Genomic DNA, 17,505 nt, shown 5'->3' on the forward strand with positions numbered 1-17,505 from the left:
TTGTATCTTTAGGTGATATCTTTGTATTGTGCCTGATGAAGACAATGATATCTTACAGAAACTATAACACATTTTACTAATTTTAGTTATTACTGTGGATATATTTTGGTTTTCTTCTTTGTGATTGAGTTTTAGTTTATAAATGTTCCAGCATACTACAGAATGAATTTAAGTCTAATTTTATATGAAAAATCAACTTTCAATGTTAGCTAAATACGTCACAGAATATGTTCTGACTTGGTAAGGCGACATGTATATATTAAGTGACATGTATATGATAGGTAAGGGAAAGACTTATATTTAAGAGCTAGAAACTACAAAATTTCATCGACTGATAAAGACATAGACACCAAGCAAATTGTGTTCTTAGCAGGCAGTACTTAGACATAAAACTTATTACGTAATCTATTCACCTCAAATTTTCGGTAAATTCCCAATGTGAAAAAATTTGAAAGATAATGAAAATTACTTTTTTTTTCATTTATAAAAATGTTAAAAAAATATTTTAGATCAATCGTTATTCTTAAGACATATAGTTACTGAGTGCTTCTAGCACTTATTAAGCACGCTCATTTTATGATAGAAATATAAACTGTGGAAGGTAAAAGGGAAAGTGCACTATTTCAACATTTGCCGCGTTGGTCTGAAAAAAAGAAATCCTGCAGGAACTCTAGTTTTGATGATCCATCACAGGATTCTAGTTAGTCCTCCAGACTGTGAATCAAGTGTTGATGTTTTAGTCATACCAGCGTGATATACCTTAAATGTTTAAAGTAACTTTATGTATTCTTAAAGGACCTGATCGACTGTTCGGAAGACACTGATTCCTGGAAGAGATGATAAAACGTATGGAAATCCTTACTGGGTAGCTATAATCAAAATAGCAGTACGTTTCAGAAAACGTTTCTTCTTCATATTGTCTACAGCTTAGGTATCTCTTTCACTGGAAGAAGGCGTGATACAGTGTCCAGTGTCTCGTAACTTATAACACAATTGGATTGTGTTGGGTTCGGTTCCGGTTCGGGGCAGGCATTCTTATGACCGGTAGGATTCGTGTCTTGTTCGGTACGCCTGTATTATGATTTCACTAAGTATAATTATTTTATTTAGACACTGAGAGTTTCCATTCGTAATGAATTTGAATGATGGAACGGAGTATAAGATTCTTTTTTGTGCAGTAGTGGTTAGAGATTGTGGGATGAATTGCACATAGTCATTAATTAAGATGGGTTCGATCCAAGTCAGTTTATGCGCGTACCCACGCTCAGTGACACGCCCGATACACATCCGTACAATTTCTACACCAACCAAATATTCTTACCGTTCCAGTAGTGGTTTGCGTGAGAAACTGGTATGGAGCAACTGAAACATAATACATGTATGATATTGATTTACTTAAACATAAGTATTATACATACGGCATACATACTTACTTCATCGTTTTAGTTTGATACCTCTGTAAGTTTTATATTTTAGGATTTTCTTTTGTCATTTACCATATTGAATACAAGCCCATGAATTTTATTGGAGAATAAAAAAAAATAAAAAAAAGGATTTTGAAAACTTGAATTTGAATTTTAAACTATAACGACGAAGCCGGCAAATTACTTAACAAATCACCAATTCACACACGCACTAGGGTTTTGGAGATTTTGAAAAAAGAGAGGGGGGGTCAATAGATGTATTGGAGGGCAGTTCTTTAGAATCTTCTTCCCATTTTTCTTCGAAGGGATGTCCTGTTTCCAATTCAATTTCTATTTTCATTATTCAGCTGTGCAGTTGGCAATGTACTTACTTATGTTTCCACTGATTAACAATCTATAAAATAAATTGATCTCTGGTTTTACCTACGTATCTTTATCATAAACACGAGTGAAATTCAACATTAGACTTGTTATTTAGGTCTGAACAACAACGCTGTCACAAAACTGAAAAGGTGTGCTCGTACTTAGTTTGAGCTGAGTTGAAGCTTTTTGTATTATTTTCGTAGAACTTCACTGTAACTTGCGTGAATAATAAAATAACACAACTTCTGCAGTTCACTCTTACTTATATTGATGCAATTTCACAAAGGATTGTTAAATTAACTTAAGATTTTGATGCTGTGCCATGTACCTCTTCTCTTTACTACTACATCCATTTTCGCGCACACCGTTCCCGCCTTCTTACTCTAGCGTCGGTTAGCTTACTCCAATCACACCAAAGGATTATTTAAAAAAAATATCCATAAGCAGTATTGTTTACAAAAAATATGGATCATGGGTGTTAAATAATCTTGCCATTAACATATTATACTTAAAATACTGAAATCAATAAAAACATCTTAGGATGGCTTTTGAAACTGTGGTACTATTTTTCGGAACATCACCATATCACATCCTTTTTGTTCGGTCAACCGGAAATACAAGTTACTGCTCACAGCACTGCCAACTCATAAAAAAGGATAAAACTAACACAAAGTTTGCGTCGACGTATAATCCATGCAGCCTCATTCCAATTCAGCCAAGAAAAACTGGGAAAATTTAAAATGGAATGGGAGTGAGGGGGGCCACACGCTCACAGATGGCGTGCGATAGGGACGATGATCTTCTTCGAAGATTATCAGAATCCTGGAATTTTGGGTTTCCTCTTCTTAAATTTATTTTTCCGGTTATTATTCCTCTTCTTTCTTCCGTTATTAATGTTTGATTCATTACGGTTCACTAACACTTTACACAAACGTAGATGGGCTTTTATTTTATGGGCTATATACTTTAAAGGGCTCTCCTTTTGTATGTGTAAATATAAGATTACATTTGTTTTTATAAGACAATATTTCAATATAAGTTGAGTAATATTGATTATCTATTATATTTTCATTTTATATTATATCCTTTATATTTTATTTATTAACATCAAACCAATATATTTCTTACACTATTACTTAAATCAAAATTTTCAATTTTTTTTTTTGTAAGTATCTGACTCGTATTACTACACCTCACACTAAATATAATTATCATACTGAACACATAAAATTTTCAATATTTTGAGAAAAATGACACATGAAATGCAAAAATAACCTTTTCATCAATATATGCTTCCTTATAACTAATTCTCAAAATAACTCCTAATAATGTAATATTTCCATTCTTCAAACCTTTAAAATACAACATTTAAGCAACACTATATCAACTTACAAGTTAATTTTCAAATATAATGCAATAATATAGTGACATGAATATACGAAATAAGTTCTCTCATTAGTAAATAATTTTTCAAAACATTTTACATATTAAAAACTTTATTTCACACACTATTGAGTAATATACGTTTTGTCGAGATTTAATAAAATTTATCGGCGCCTTAAAGATTCACAGCTAAATTTTTACAACGTAATAATTCAGTTATGACTCTCTCTGATCACTCGACGGGATCTGCCTGGCTAAATTTCGAAGAAACCTACCCACAATGAATTATTTGTCTTACCACCCCGAGATGAGGCCGAATTAAAAAATACAAGGTTAAAAACTTAAAATAATAAAGAATGGGATTTACCAAAATAGCTTACTCCGAGCGTTAAAAACATGTTACATTACCCAATACACATAAAGGGGGGGGGGGAAACCTCATCTCCATGACTTGGCATATTTCTTTGCTGGTTTTTCCATTACTTTGGAAAAGAAATATCAACGGCCATCTGGAAGTCGCATAGCGGGTCACAGATGCCTGCATAAATCATATAAAACATTTTTTTTTTTTTACATTCCTTGTACTTGCTCATTTAGTGCCACATAAGGATTCTGTAGATTTACTAACGCAAATTCCAATACATCAGATGAGCATAAATTTTTACAGTATAGAAAGTTCAAATACTTATCAATATCTAGCAATTTCTCTAAAATTTTATGTATTCGTTGGTTATTACTTCTCGATTGAACACTTTGAGATAAACATACTGGTGTTGTAGTTAATGCATTGCAAAGAACAGTTTCAACACTGCTTTCTAGATCTGAATTTTTAAATTCGCTTGAAATTACATCATGGTATTTCTCAGAACTATGTTTTACTGCAAGATTTAACCAGATTTTACGAGTTTGTTTCGTAGGCTTCCACACCTTAAGTCTATCCACAGAATGTGGACCAATTGATTTACCAGTTAAAGGATCTAACAATTTACCAATCTTCTTAATTTCTAATTTTCATACGATTCAAAAGGAAATATTTAATTTTGCATTCATCAATATTATGCATTCATTTTTTTTTTTGTAATATTCAAGAATCTTAAACATCGCTAAGGTCAAATTTCCAAAATGTATACAGTCCAGTTTTCTCGCGAGCATATTTTTATCCAATTCCTACCCTTGGTTTTTCAAGTACAACAAGAATTTTGAATTTTATTCCAAAACGTTTAATAAACATGTCTTCGTAATTGCCTGTGTGTTTTCTGCGAGGAATATTTACTTTAATAATCACTGGCTTTCCATACGCGTGTGATTTTTCATTGTCAGTAGCAACAACAAATCGTATATTGACAGAAATTTTGACTTTCGACTTACCACATTGCTTCACTAACATGCAATTTCCACATATTTTGTAATTATGTTTACTGCACTTATTTTCGTTCAAAATTTTGTTGCGTGAAATTTTCTGCCTAATCTTGTATGAAACATTGAATTTACTTTTGTGATCAACCTGGTTTCTCATTTTCCCTGTGTGATTACGCATAGGCACTGTTACTGAATGCTCGTGCCACCTAGCACAAGTTCGTTTGACTAACCTAACTTTTGCTTTTTTCTCACGTTTGTTTTGAATTTTCGACGCTTCGCTACAACACGGTTTTTTTACCTGATTTCTACATTTTTCACCGACACCACCATGATTTTTAACAACTAACTTCTGCATATGTTTTCCTTTCGCATTGACTTTTGGCTTTTTGAACAACTTACAAGATTTACTAGATTTCAACTTTTCATTTCGCTTTTCACTTACATTTTCTGATTGTGCTTTTTCTAGAGTGACTACATTGCTTTTTTCATTACTACTTACCACCATACAATTGCCTTTGTGCTTACATTGGGTTTTCTTAAAATTCCTACGGACAAACTTTGACATTCTTTCAAAAGATCGCAATATTTTGTGCATGCCTTTTATCTTTCGTTTCAATTTACACAACTTTCGTTTCTTATCGGACGTGTGCTTACTACGCTGTGACCAATATTTATACTTGCTGACGGATTTACTCAAAATGTACTGCAACTTACTAAAATTATTTCGACAACTTTCAACTTGTTTGTGCCATGACATTCCACTAACATTATTCTCATTGATGTTACTAGTGCCTGAACTGATTTCATCATTCATTACACATATTTGGGTGCATAGAAAACAATAAAACCTTATGCGCTTGAAACTTGCAACATACATATTTATCACAACCAAGTGAGAACTGTTACCACTGTTTTCCTTTTTGTCAATCTGAACCCTAACTATGTTCACGAAGTACGAACATATGTCATTACTTGGAATACATGCTAACTTATCTGTTTGTGACGTGCTTTGGACGCATCCTAGCTCCATTAAATTCAACATATGACTAATGAGTAAAGAGCGCATTCTCTTGCCTCCATTCATTAATATTACTACATTAGTACAATTACACGTACAAAACCTATCAGTGCATTTTCCTCCGTAACATGACAAATATTTTACGTTCAACGCATCTACTTTCTGTTTAAACTTCGAACGAACACTAGGCCTACATGACGTAACAGTTTGGCTAACTAAACCTTTACATTTGTATGACACTGGCTGACTACTTGTTTCTTTACCATTGCAAGCGCTAACAAAAACTGATTCATTTACTACCTTTTGGCACCCTTGTTCTACATCTGCACAACTAGCCTTTTCAATTGGAGCTTCAATTGATTCAATTTTTTCTTGGACCCCCTTTTCTTCACTTTTACCCCAAATTTCTTTCTTTGCAACTTCTATTTGTGCCTGGAGTTTATCGTTGACGTGCTTTACAGTTATTTCATTGACTTCCACAAATTTACTTTCCAAAGATTTCCCAAAATTATTAATTGTACTTTCTAAAGATTCCCATACGTTACCTTGTTTACCGACTTTTCCTATTTTGTTTTCTAAAGATTCGTTGATTTTTTCAATTTTGCTTTCTAAAGACTCGCGTAAATTTTGCATTTCTTTATTAGAAGCAGCACTTTTAGTTTCTAACGACTCGTGCAAAGTTTGCATTTCAGCTTTAATTGCCTCTAAAAGTGACTTAACGTTACTTGCATCCATTATTCACAGTTATGTAAAATTTCTAAGTACGAGTCAGATACTTTATACCTTTACGTTTCTACACATAAATCACTACTTTTGCATGTACGGTGAGGGAGTTCTGTCCCTGTTCGGGCGCCATTCTTATAACACAATTGGATTGTGTTGGGTTCGGTTCCGGTTCGGGGCAGGCATTCTTATGACCGGTAGGATTCGTGTCTTGTTCGGTACGCCTGTATTATGATTTCACTAAGTATAATTATTTTATTTAGACACTGAGAGTTTCCATTCGTAATGAATTTGAATGATGGAACGGAGTATAAGATTCTTTTTTGTGCAGTAGTGGTTAGAGATTGTGGGATGAATTGCACATAGTCATTAATTAAGATGGGTTCGATCCAAGTCAGTTTATGCGCGTACCCACGCTCAGTGACACGCCCGATACACATCCGTACAATTTCTACACCAACCAAATATTCTTACCGTTCCAGTAGTGGTTTGCGTGAGAAACTGGTATGGAGCAACTGAAACATAATACATGTATGATATTGATTTACTTAAACATAAGTATTATACATACGGCATACATACTTACTTCATCGTTTTAGTTTGATACCTCTGTAAGTTTTATATTTTAGGATTTTCTTTTGTCATTTACCATATTGAATACAAGCCCATGAATTTTATTGGAGAATAAAAAAAAATAAAAAAAAGGATTTTGAAAACTTGAATTTGAATTTTAAACTATAACGACGAAGCCGGCAAATTACTTAACAAATCACCAATTCACACACGCACTAGGGTTTTGGAGATTTTGAAAAAAGAGAGGGGGGGTCAATAGATGTATTGGAGGGCAGTTCTTTAGAATCTTCTTCCCATTTTTCTTCGAAGGGATGTCCTGTTTCCAATTCAATTTCTATTTTCATTATTCAGCTGTGCAGTTGGCAATGTACTTACTTATGTTTCCACTGATTAACAATCTATAAAATAAATTGATCTCTGGTTTTACCTACGTATCTTTATCATAAACACGAGTGAAATTCAACATTAGACTTGTTATTTAGGTCTGAACAACAACGCTGTCACAAAACTGAAAAGGTGTGCTCGTACTTAGTTTGAGCTGAGTTGAAGCTTTTTGTATTATTTTCGTAGAACTTCACTGTAACTTGCGTGAATAATAAAATAACACAACTTCTGCAGTTCACTCTTACTTATATTGATGCAATTTCACAAAGGATTGTTAAATTAACTTAAGATTTTGATGCTGTGCCATGTACCTCTTCTCTTTACTACTACATCCATTTTCGCGCACACCGTTCCCGCCTTCTTACTCTAGCGTCGGTTAGCTTACTCCAATCACACCAAAGGATTATTTAAAAAAAATATCCATAAGCAGTATTGTTTACAAAAAATATGGATCATGGGTGTTAAATAATCTTGCCATTAACATATTATACTTAAAATACTGAAATCAATAAAAACATCTTAGGATGGCTTTTGAAACTGTGGTACTATTTTTCGGAACATCACCATATCACATCCTTTTTGTTCGGTCAACCGGAAATACAAGTTACTGCTCACAGCACTGCCAACTCATAAAAAAGGATAAAACTAACACAAAGTTTGCGTCGACGTATAATCCATGCAGCCTCATTCCAATTCAGCCAAGAAAAACTGGGAAAATTTAAAATGGAATGGGAGTGAGGGGGGCCACACGCTCACAAACTTCGTTCCCTCTCTGTTTGCTCAAAATTGGAAGTTTTCAAAGAGAGTTTTATGTATTACAATTTGTTCGGATTCATATTATTACCGCCTTTGTTTGTATGTATGTGCATGACTCTGTAAAGTTCTTGCGTAATTCAAAGTGTACTTGACATAACGATATTGATCCAGGTAGGAATAACTAAGTTTTAGTTTTCTTTGACTAAGCCTTATAATAATAATATTAATAACACTAATAATGATAAAACGCTGGTTAATGCATTTTTCATAGCGATATGCTTCAGGAATTTTAAAGATATTTTTCACAGTACATTCTTTTTTGTTTTGCTTATAGTACTTCTTTAGTTTCTTTGTTGCAACTACAAATACATATACGACACATCAAATATCACAAGAAAATATCCTTTAGTATTAGTTATATTTATGAAATTACCTGAGTAAGAGTGATGTAACATCGATCGGTGAGAGGAGTGATAACAAGACGTGGTGTGTTTCCCAGGTATTCATGTTCATAACGAAACTGCGCGTCACAAATGTTAGCAAAACAATCTCTTTCCTTTTCATCCCATCTAAAATAATACAAGAATACACATTTAAAAACATATATTGTATTGCAAGAACAAATGTTTAAGAAATTAACAATAAGTAAAATTCTAATATCTTAAATAAAACAGACACGAAATCTGCGAAAGATTTCGAAGTATTTTTCACGACTTTCTCAAAGAAAACTTGGTGCTCCATACAAGACATATGTGGCAACAAGTTTCCTTTAGATGTGCTGAGGAAGAGATGAGAAATGCCTCGAAACCGTTACTATTTACCTCAATTCATATTAATAAATATATATAAGAAATTGTTGAGCAATGCAACAGTTGGAAATCAATATTAAAAATTTATTCAAAAATTTCAAATCAATATTTACTACTAAATAGATCTTTTCATCAGAGAATTTTGTCTAGCAATGTATTAATATATACAGGATGAGTTCTTTTTTTACTTGAAACTTCTAGACCAAAAGATTAAAAAAAAAAAAAAAAAAACTCTCTGAAGTTTTGTACAAAGGAAGTATCAATAAAGGGAAATCGTTTGGTATACAAGGGAAGTGTGACATGCTAACAGATGAATCGAGTTCCTAACCCAACACAAAGTTATTTATTTTAAAATTTCACTTCGCAAAACTATTGTATATTTCAAATCTACATGTTAAACAAAAACTTAAAATATTACATTTATTATTCAATGTTGCAAACTAAGGATGTTACATTATCAAAAAATATCCGAAATTTGGAAGTCTTTACTACACTAATAGTACAACTGAGACCGACGGGGTAATACACACCCGAATTGTCTTAATGTTGGATACCATGAGCATCACATGACTTATTTCGAATAAGTGGGAATGAAGTTACATAAGGTTGAAAATTCGACTTTTTGTTTCGAAAAATGCTTGCATAAGTATTAATCTAAGTATTTATATAGTTTCCAATAAACAAATAAATTATTTTGCCGTTTACAGCAGTTTGACATACTAAACTGCTCGGAGCTATGATGAAGATAGGTAAATTTCTCAACACTGCTTAAAATTATGTAATTGCTAGAATTTGTTGTAATTACAAATACCAAAAGCTATTGCTGTAGTGTAATAAAAGGAAAGGAAAATAACATTCATTATATCAATTTTCCACAAATACACCATTTCGAGCAATGTAGGAAACTTTACCAATATTCATCATATCTCCGAAACGATTTGAGATATTAAATTGCTGTAAACCGCATAATGCCTCATTATCACAGCGTTACACCACGTGTATCTAGGGACTTTAATAATGACATCTCATATAATGAAATCTTAAGTTTAATATCCGATGCTAATGCATGACAATCATAAAGTGGAAAATAGAAGTATTACATGAAAACTACTATTATTTACATTAGCCACTGTTTCTTCAAGTAACTATAAGTAAAAGTTGGATGAAATCATACCTGTGTCTCAGTTGAGATTGCCATTGGAACGCCGATGCTGATTCTACCTTCATTTGAATAAGCTTCGCTACTACATCTCTTGAATGGACATCTATAGTACATATGGTCATTATCTTTTGTCTGTCTTGCTTCGAAAGTTCTCCAAGAAGATGCGATATCAAGGTATTTAATTGTGCAATCTGAAAACAATATACGTATTAATGCAATTTGTAAATCATGTCTGGAATTATATCTTGTGTTATTCAATTTGCGATAAAAGAAGAAAATACTATTTCATGTATATATTTTATCCTTCTGCAGATCTGCGAACAAATCTAAAGGAAATTTTGAGTTACTAACAATTTAACAGTTGACTGAGAATCATATTCAATCAAGTTGCTAACTAAATGCATAAACAAAGGAATTTGAGCCCATGGAAAGCTATGACCATCTAAATAACATCGTTTTTAGTCGGGTAAGAAGTGATGAGCACATCAATTCCCATCGCTGTTATTTCTGACTTTCTAGTTCAAAGTTTTTCCCTTTTGATTCAAATAACTTTCTAATTGTCCCAGATGGTGCGTCAACACCGAGAATGTTTATACTCCACTGGGAATTGAAGTCTATACCCAAAGCAAGCTCCCTAGCACTTTGGTTTCACATTAGATCACCAATACATTTTTATTTTTTCATAAATAATTGATCAATTTAAGTATGATTTTCCATAATGAACAGAAAATTTAATTATTTCTTCGTTAAAGAAAAGTGTTTAAAATAACCTATTGATTCTAAAGTTACCACCAAAAAGACGAGTTGGTATACACTTTTCTGGTGTCAGTACGACATTGGACATAAACAGTGTCAGATTTATGAGTTTCCAGAGAGGAGGATGGTAATCTACATTTTATTGCTTTTTTTAAAAATGTTTTAGCAGAAATCACTCTATTGTATAAAATGTTGGATATTAATATGGTTGTTTTTCCCCTTGTGTTACTTTGTTGTTCTTTGTTTCATATCAGTCGAAAAAGTATTGGGTCTATTGCACACGAAATAGCATTAGTGTCCCAAATCTCAGAGTACATGCGTCGCAGCGGGCCAAGCTTAATGTCATTTGACAACTGATAGTTGAAGATAGTAGATGTACAAAAAAGTGTTGTAATTCTTATAATCAGATCAAGTTATCATGTCGTAAAGGTGAATGAACTTTCCGTAAAGTTGCATTACGTTTTACGGTTTTATTTCGGTAAAGGCGTAAATGCTACGCAGGGCCGTGAAGAAATTTGCGCTGTTTATGAAGAAGATACATTATAAAAAGCAACAGACAAAATGTGATTTAGTAGCTTTTATTCTGGAGATTTCAATGCCCAAGATGCTCCTCGCAGTGGTCGATCAACCACAGAAAAAGTGGATGATATTCTGACAAAAAGTCGACCATGATCGGCATGTAAGCAGTCATGACGTTACCGATGACCTAAATATCCACAATCATTTAAAGAAATCTGGCTGTGAAAGAAACTCCATGTTCGGGTGTAAAAAAAAAAAAAAAAAAAAAAAAAAAAAAAAACTTGGTCAAATTTCTATATCTGTACTGAAACGTAACAAACTCGAACCATTTCTGAAGCGGTTGATCATAAGTTATGAAAAGTGGATAACTTACTACAATAATGTGTGAAAAAAATTCATGGTTGAACCGAGAAGAAAATTCACAAGGTATGGCAAAGCCCACACTGACTCCCATGAAGGTTATACTGTACGTTTGGTGGAACTGGAAGAGCATCGTGCATCACGAGCTACTACCGCCGGGCAGAACGATGTTCTTGGATCGGTACTGTGGACAACTAGCGCGAGTGCACTTAGCAATTTAAAAAGACAGTCGGAAGTGTTCAACTGAGATGGTGTTGTATATCACGTTGGCAACGACAGACTGTATACATCTTTAACTACCCGTCAGAAATAAAAAGAAGTGGCTAGGAGGTTTTAATGCATCGACCGTAGAACATGAACTTGGCACTGTCAGATTATCATTTGTATCGGTCTCTGCAGAAATTCTTGAATGGTGTTAAATCAGTTTCAAAACAAGTCTGTAAAAACCACTTTTTTTTCTTTTTTTAAAAAAGCAGAAACCACAGAAGTTGTATATTGACATGATTATGGTGTTGCCAGAGAAATGCCAGATCATCAAACAAAATCATGTATATGTGGTTTCATAGTGTAATTAATATTTTCTCAATTTTGACCTTCAAAGGCTCAATACATTTCAGACAACCTGATAGTAGATTTTTTTCTTCAAATATAGAATAAAATAACCGTATATTGAATGAGAAATTGCGCTCAGACACCATAGTTTTGCATAAACAAATATATAAGAACAATTTTTCTTCAAAAGAATATTATCTGGGAGGAATGGTCAACATATATTGAAAATTTTGCGAACCGGTTATTCAAAGGAAGGACATAGTCGATCGTTATTTTGATTTTACGTGCTAAGGAACGCGCCCTTCACTCGCACCTTTTCAACAAAAGTGACACAAGCCAAAAAACCTTAAGGTCCAATCTCGTATCTCCCACGAGAAAAGTGACATAACGCGAAATTTGCCATTTTTGTTTTAATATACTGATTTTGGGATAATTTTAAAGCTATGTTTACAACACTTTGGCACATAAAAGAACAAACCATTGTAATTATAAAAAAAACTTTAAAACAAGTTACGGGTTGTCATTTTTTCCGTGAGGGATACGAACTTAGACCTTAAGGTTTTTGATTTGTGTCACTTTTGTTGAATCACAACCTAATTAATCTTAGCACTTGAGGAGTAACCCCTCCCCCCCCTTCCGAAAATATGCCTGAAACAAGGAGCACTGTACACGAAGATTTAAACTCAAAAATGATCAACATATAAATTTAGGGACTATTAAAACACTATTAGTAAAACTTATTAAAAAGTTATTATTGTTATTTAAAAGTTTCAAAAACTTTACACATTTAGATACTCAGCTAAATAATAATTCTTACAGTATCAGCAGTTATCAGATAAATTTGCATTTTAATTTTAATCTTAGTGTTTGTTGTTTAATAACACGGCTCCATTAAAAGGAAAGAACTAAACTTGTCTTTATTCTATTATCCCCTTCATACCGGCACATTGTGTAGAGAAGAAAAATGATAAGTAATACAAATAAATATAATGTTTAGTTCAACGTCCTGTAAGGGATACGGCTGTTTTGGTGCAGTACATTTTGATGTACTGGCGTTTGAGTGCAAGAATGTATAAGTATAAGGCTGGTTCGGTGTGAAAATTCCAATCTTTACACCCAAATGTCCGCTCTCTCTAACGAAAGTTGCTCATTAGGAAGAAATAAATTTAAAGAAAATAAAAGATAAATTAATAAATAAAATAAAAATTAAATGCTGAAATGTGTATTCTGTGTGAAAGAGTTATCTTTTTTTTCTCATTTCACGAATATTAACTAGAAGCACATAATTAATGTTATCTTTATGTTGCTATCAATAAAATGTGGAAATTTTATTATAGAAACTTAATACGAATATACAGTGCATGTGTATAACATGTATTAGCGGAAGTGTCAAATGAGAAGCAAGAATTTGCTGACATTTTCCAATTGACATTTGTCGACTGTATCGGAATCTATCAGTGTTGTTCGAATGGAACAAATCACTGACGTCATGTACAAATTGCAAACCTGATGTAATTACATTCTTAGAAGGATTCACATACAATAATAAGTTCTGTATTTGGTAATTTTGTTTTAACTGAACTTGTTTGGATATTTTTATATCATGAGGATTCTATCTTTGAGATCATTGTGCTGTTTTTAAAATATAATGAGGTCCTCCTCCAAGAATTTATTTTCCAAAGACGCTTATATACGATTTTTTTCCAAAGAAGAAACCTAGTCGAAAACTGCTTTCCACCAAATTTCTGATAATCATTAGAACTGTATCCGAGATTAAAACAAATACATTTAAGGAAGCAAAAATTGCTCGTATTAGATTAACCTATATAGTACACACATATCATGTAAGTATGTTGAAAGTAATCTTCAACAAATATTTCATACACCGAAACGTACTTTACAGTCGAACGTCCTCACACCAAAACGCCCTACACAGAATCGCCCTACTCTGAAAAGTCATAGACCCGTCCTGTGGTTATGGCTTTTGGGTCAAAGCAAACGAACTATGTAAATACCAGGAAACAGTTATATTAAAAAAAAAAGGTAAAATTAATGAGAAGAAACAAAACTTCAAGAAAACCTGCGGATACGTTGTTGTTTTGTACAATCTCACATAGCGTGTAATTAAACCAAATAAACCACATAAAAATCAAAGCAAATATTCCCTTTCCTTCTGTATTATTGGTAAATGATCTATTACTGAGTTGAACTGATCCGAGCAATAGAAAATTGGCCTTTATATTATGTTTCTGTTTATATGTATCAACCTTTTAACCTGTAAAACTGGTCTCAAACTTCTTGTTCATAATATTTACATATTTCCTTCAATATTAGTTTAGAATACATGTTTCCAGTAAATTTATTTCTAAATAGAATGGTTTAAATTTCCCGGTGGTGCATCTCATTTTTTCTGTTAACACAAGTCGTAATCTAGCTATCATTTATTTATAGCTGTAAAACAATTAACTTTTCTGGATTGTTTGTTAACCAAGCACTAATTCTCTACCTTTTTCTAAATCCTGTTATGTAGTATTGGTTAAATTTTCTTTGTATATCATCTTTTTAGATGTAATAAAACAAAATTGTGCATTGATTTCTACGCTCTTCGTATGTTACTTACCTGCTTCTTTTGGTAGTCCTTAAGGGCATTTTCATATCCCTCCTCTAATCTTGCGAATGCCATATTGACTTCAGAAGTCCAAAAAATCTGAGTTCCACAAAGAGATATTTGGGCAGGATAATCAAATAGCCATTGGTCACGTGGTTTTTCTTCATATGTTACAACACTTTCGGCAAAATAGTGTCGCATAGTACTCATCATAGTACTTTGCAGACGATTAAGCCATACCTCAACCTAAAACGCAGTAAGTATTCAAGATATATTTACATGCAACTCTATCCATCACGACTCTGGAACTCACTAAAGAAATAATAAACACTTCTGACCAGAGTATATACACTTGTTTATTAAAAAATAAATTACAGTTAGTGTCTGATGAAGACAACGTTAAGTTGTCGAAACCGTTACACTGTAATTTAGTAAAACTACATTACAGTTAGTGTCTGATGAAGACAACGTTAAGTTGTTGAAACCGTTACACTGTAATTTAGTTTTTAATAAACAAGTGTATATATTCTGATCAGAAGTGTTTATTATATATTTACATATGTATATTTTACATTATTAAAATACTGGATCATCCTTGAACAGTGGATCATATATCATTATAAAACATTAAGAAAACTCAATTTGTGAGTTATGTAGATTGAAAAATGTTCATATTTGATTAGAATTAAGATTTCATTGCGTGGTAAGTAATAACAATAATAAGTTCTTATTTTATGTATCTTACTATTTTATACCCTACAACTCAGAAAATAATAATTTTATTATAATACTATAAACTTGATCTGCAACGGAAATGTAACGGAAGCTAAGACTGAAACAAGACCAAGAAGTTAACCCTTAATTAATTAATTGATTGATTTATATAATTAGTATGCTCTATAAAATGACTCCATAAGCACAGTACATTATTGATACTACTAATACATATGAAACAGTAATATAATTGAGAAAATAAAATGAGATGTTGCGCTACACATTCAACAAACCTGAAGGTATTGCACAACAGGCTCTTCGCATGCAAATAAGATAAGAGTTTATTCTACACTTTGTTCAGGAACGTTTAGGTTTAAAATATACACTACACGCACATTACTTATTAAAAAATTCTAACAGATGTCTGTAAATGAATTACATTTGCAGCACATTAAAATTTATACACAAAACATAACTAATACTGTAGAAATAATCAAATCACGTCTATATTACCAAACAGTTTACACATAAAGTAAAAACATACATAAAACTTTGTCTACTATATACATAAAAAGGTTATACTATTGACGTAATGAATGCATGCATACATAAACATATATACAGGGTATGCTCGTTATTATAATTACACTCTTGAACTGTAAATAAAGTTTCGTTCTAAAAATATTATTAATGGACAAAACTATTAACGGACTTTATTCCATTATTAATAAATTCATTTAATCAGAAATCTATATTATAAAATTGAAAGTGACTATGTTTGTGACTCCTAATCTCTTGAACCAGCCAACCGATCTCGATCAAATTTTCAATATTCGTGAGGTTCAGGCCTGGCAGTGCTTTCAGCATTTTACTTTGACGGTAGAACTGAGGACAGGGGGAAGAGGGGAAATTATAAAAAAAATAAATAAAACTTAATAACTCTTGAACTAAACAACCAATCGCGATCAAATTTTCCATATAGATGAGGTTTGTGCCTGGGATGGTTTTAATCATTTAATCATTTCACTTTGACGAAGCAACTTAGGGGAAGAGGAGGAGATATATATACAAAAATCAATATTATAAAGAAAAGTGACTATGTTCGTGAGTTAATAACTCTTCAATCAAATTTTCAACATACATGAGATTTGAACCTGGAAAGTTTTGTATCATTTCACTTTGACGGTAAATCTTAAGGGAGGGGGAAGGGAGAAGGGGAACTATGTGAAAATGAATAAAACTAACTAAATAACTCTTGAAGCACCCGACCGATCTCGATCAAATCTTCAACATAGATAAGGTTCGGGTCTGGAATGGTTTCGTCATTTCACTTTTACGGTGTAACGAAGGAGAGGAGAAGGGAGAGATATATGTTTAAAAAAATAAAAATAAAAGTGAATGTCTTTGTGACTTCATCACGCTTAAACCACCGGACTGACTTCAATCAAATTTTTAACGTAGATGAGGTTCGGACCTTGGGTGGTTTTTATCATATCACTTTGACGGTAGAAGTTAGGAGAGGAGAAGGAGAGGGAGATATATATATATATAAATAAATAAAACTTAATAACTTTTGAACCACCCAACCAATCTCGATTAAATTTTCAACATATATGAGGTTCTGGACTGGATTTTGTTTTTTATAGTTTCACTTTGATGGAAGAACCTAGGGGAGGGGGAGATGGAGATTTATATATAAAAATAAATAAAACATAACTCTTGAACTATCCAACCAATCTCGATCAAATTTTTAACATAGATGAGGTTCGAACCTGAGATGATTTTTTATCATTTCACTTTGACGGTAGAACTTAGGCTAGGAAGATAGGAGGGGAGATATATAAAAATAAATAAAACTTAATAACTCTTGAACCACCGGATCGATCTCGATCAAATTTTCTATCTAGATGAAGTTCGAACCTGAAATGTTTTTTGTCATATCACTTTGACGGTGTAAGTTAAGGGAGGAGGAGAGACATGTAAAAGTGATCGAAAATGGCCGATATTAGTGTCGAATTTATAATTCTTGGGGTCTCTGAGAT

At 32.6% G+C, this 17,505-nt stretch overlaps 1 protein-coding gene across 1 annotated transcript in view; it reads right to left on the bottom strand.

The window, feature by feature from the left end:
* The window catches only part of Dhc93AB (Dynein heavy chain at 93AB), a 253,302-nt gene that overhangs the window by 137,931 nt on the left and 97,866 nt on the right, over window positions 1-17,505 (bottom strand). The window contains exons 29-31 of the mRNA XM_081751294.1: window positions 14,762-14,995; window positions 9,967-10,145; window positions 8,417-8,552 (exon numbers count right to left, since the gene is read on the bottom strand). Coding sequence (XP_081607420.1) covers window positions 8,417-8,552; window positions 9,967-10,145; window positions 14,762-14,995 — 549 coding nt within the window. The remainder of the gene's footprint in view (window positions 1-8,416; window positions 8,553-9,966; window positions 10,146-14,761; window positions 14,996-17,505) is intronic.

This window comes from Thermobia domestica, chromosome 3, assembly GCF_964235325.1.
Source record: "Thermobia domestica chromosome 3, izTheDome1.hap1.1, whole genome shotgun sequence".
In the NCBI taxonomy this organism is placed as follows: Eukaryota; Metazoa; Arthropoda; class Insecta; order Zygentoma; family Lepismatidae; genus Thermobia; species Thermobia domestica.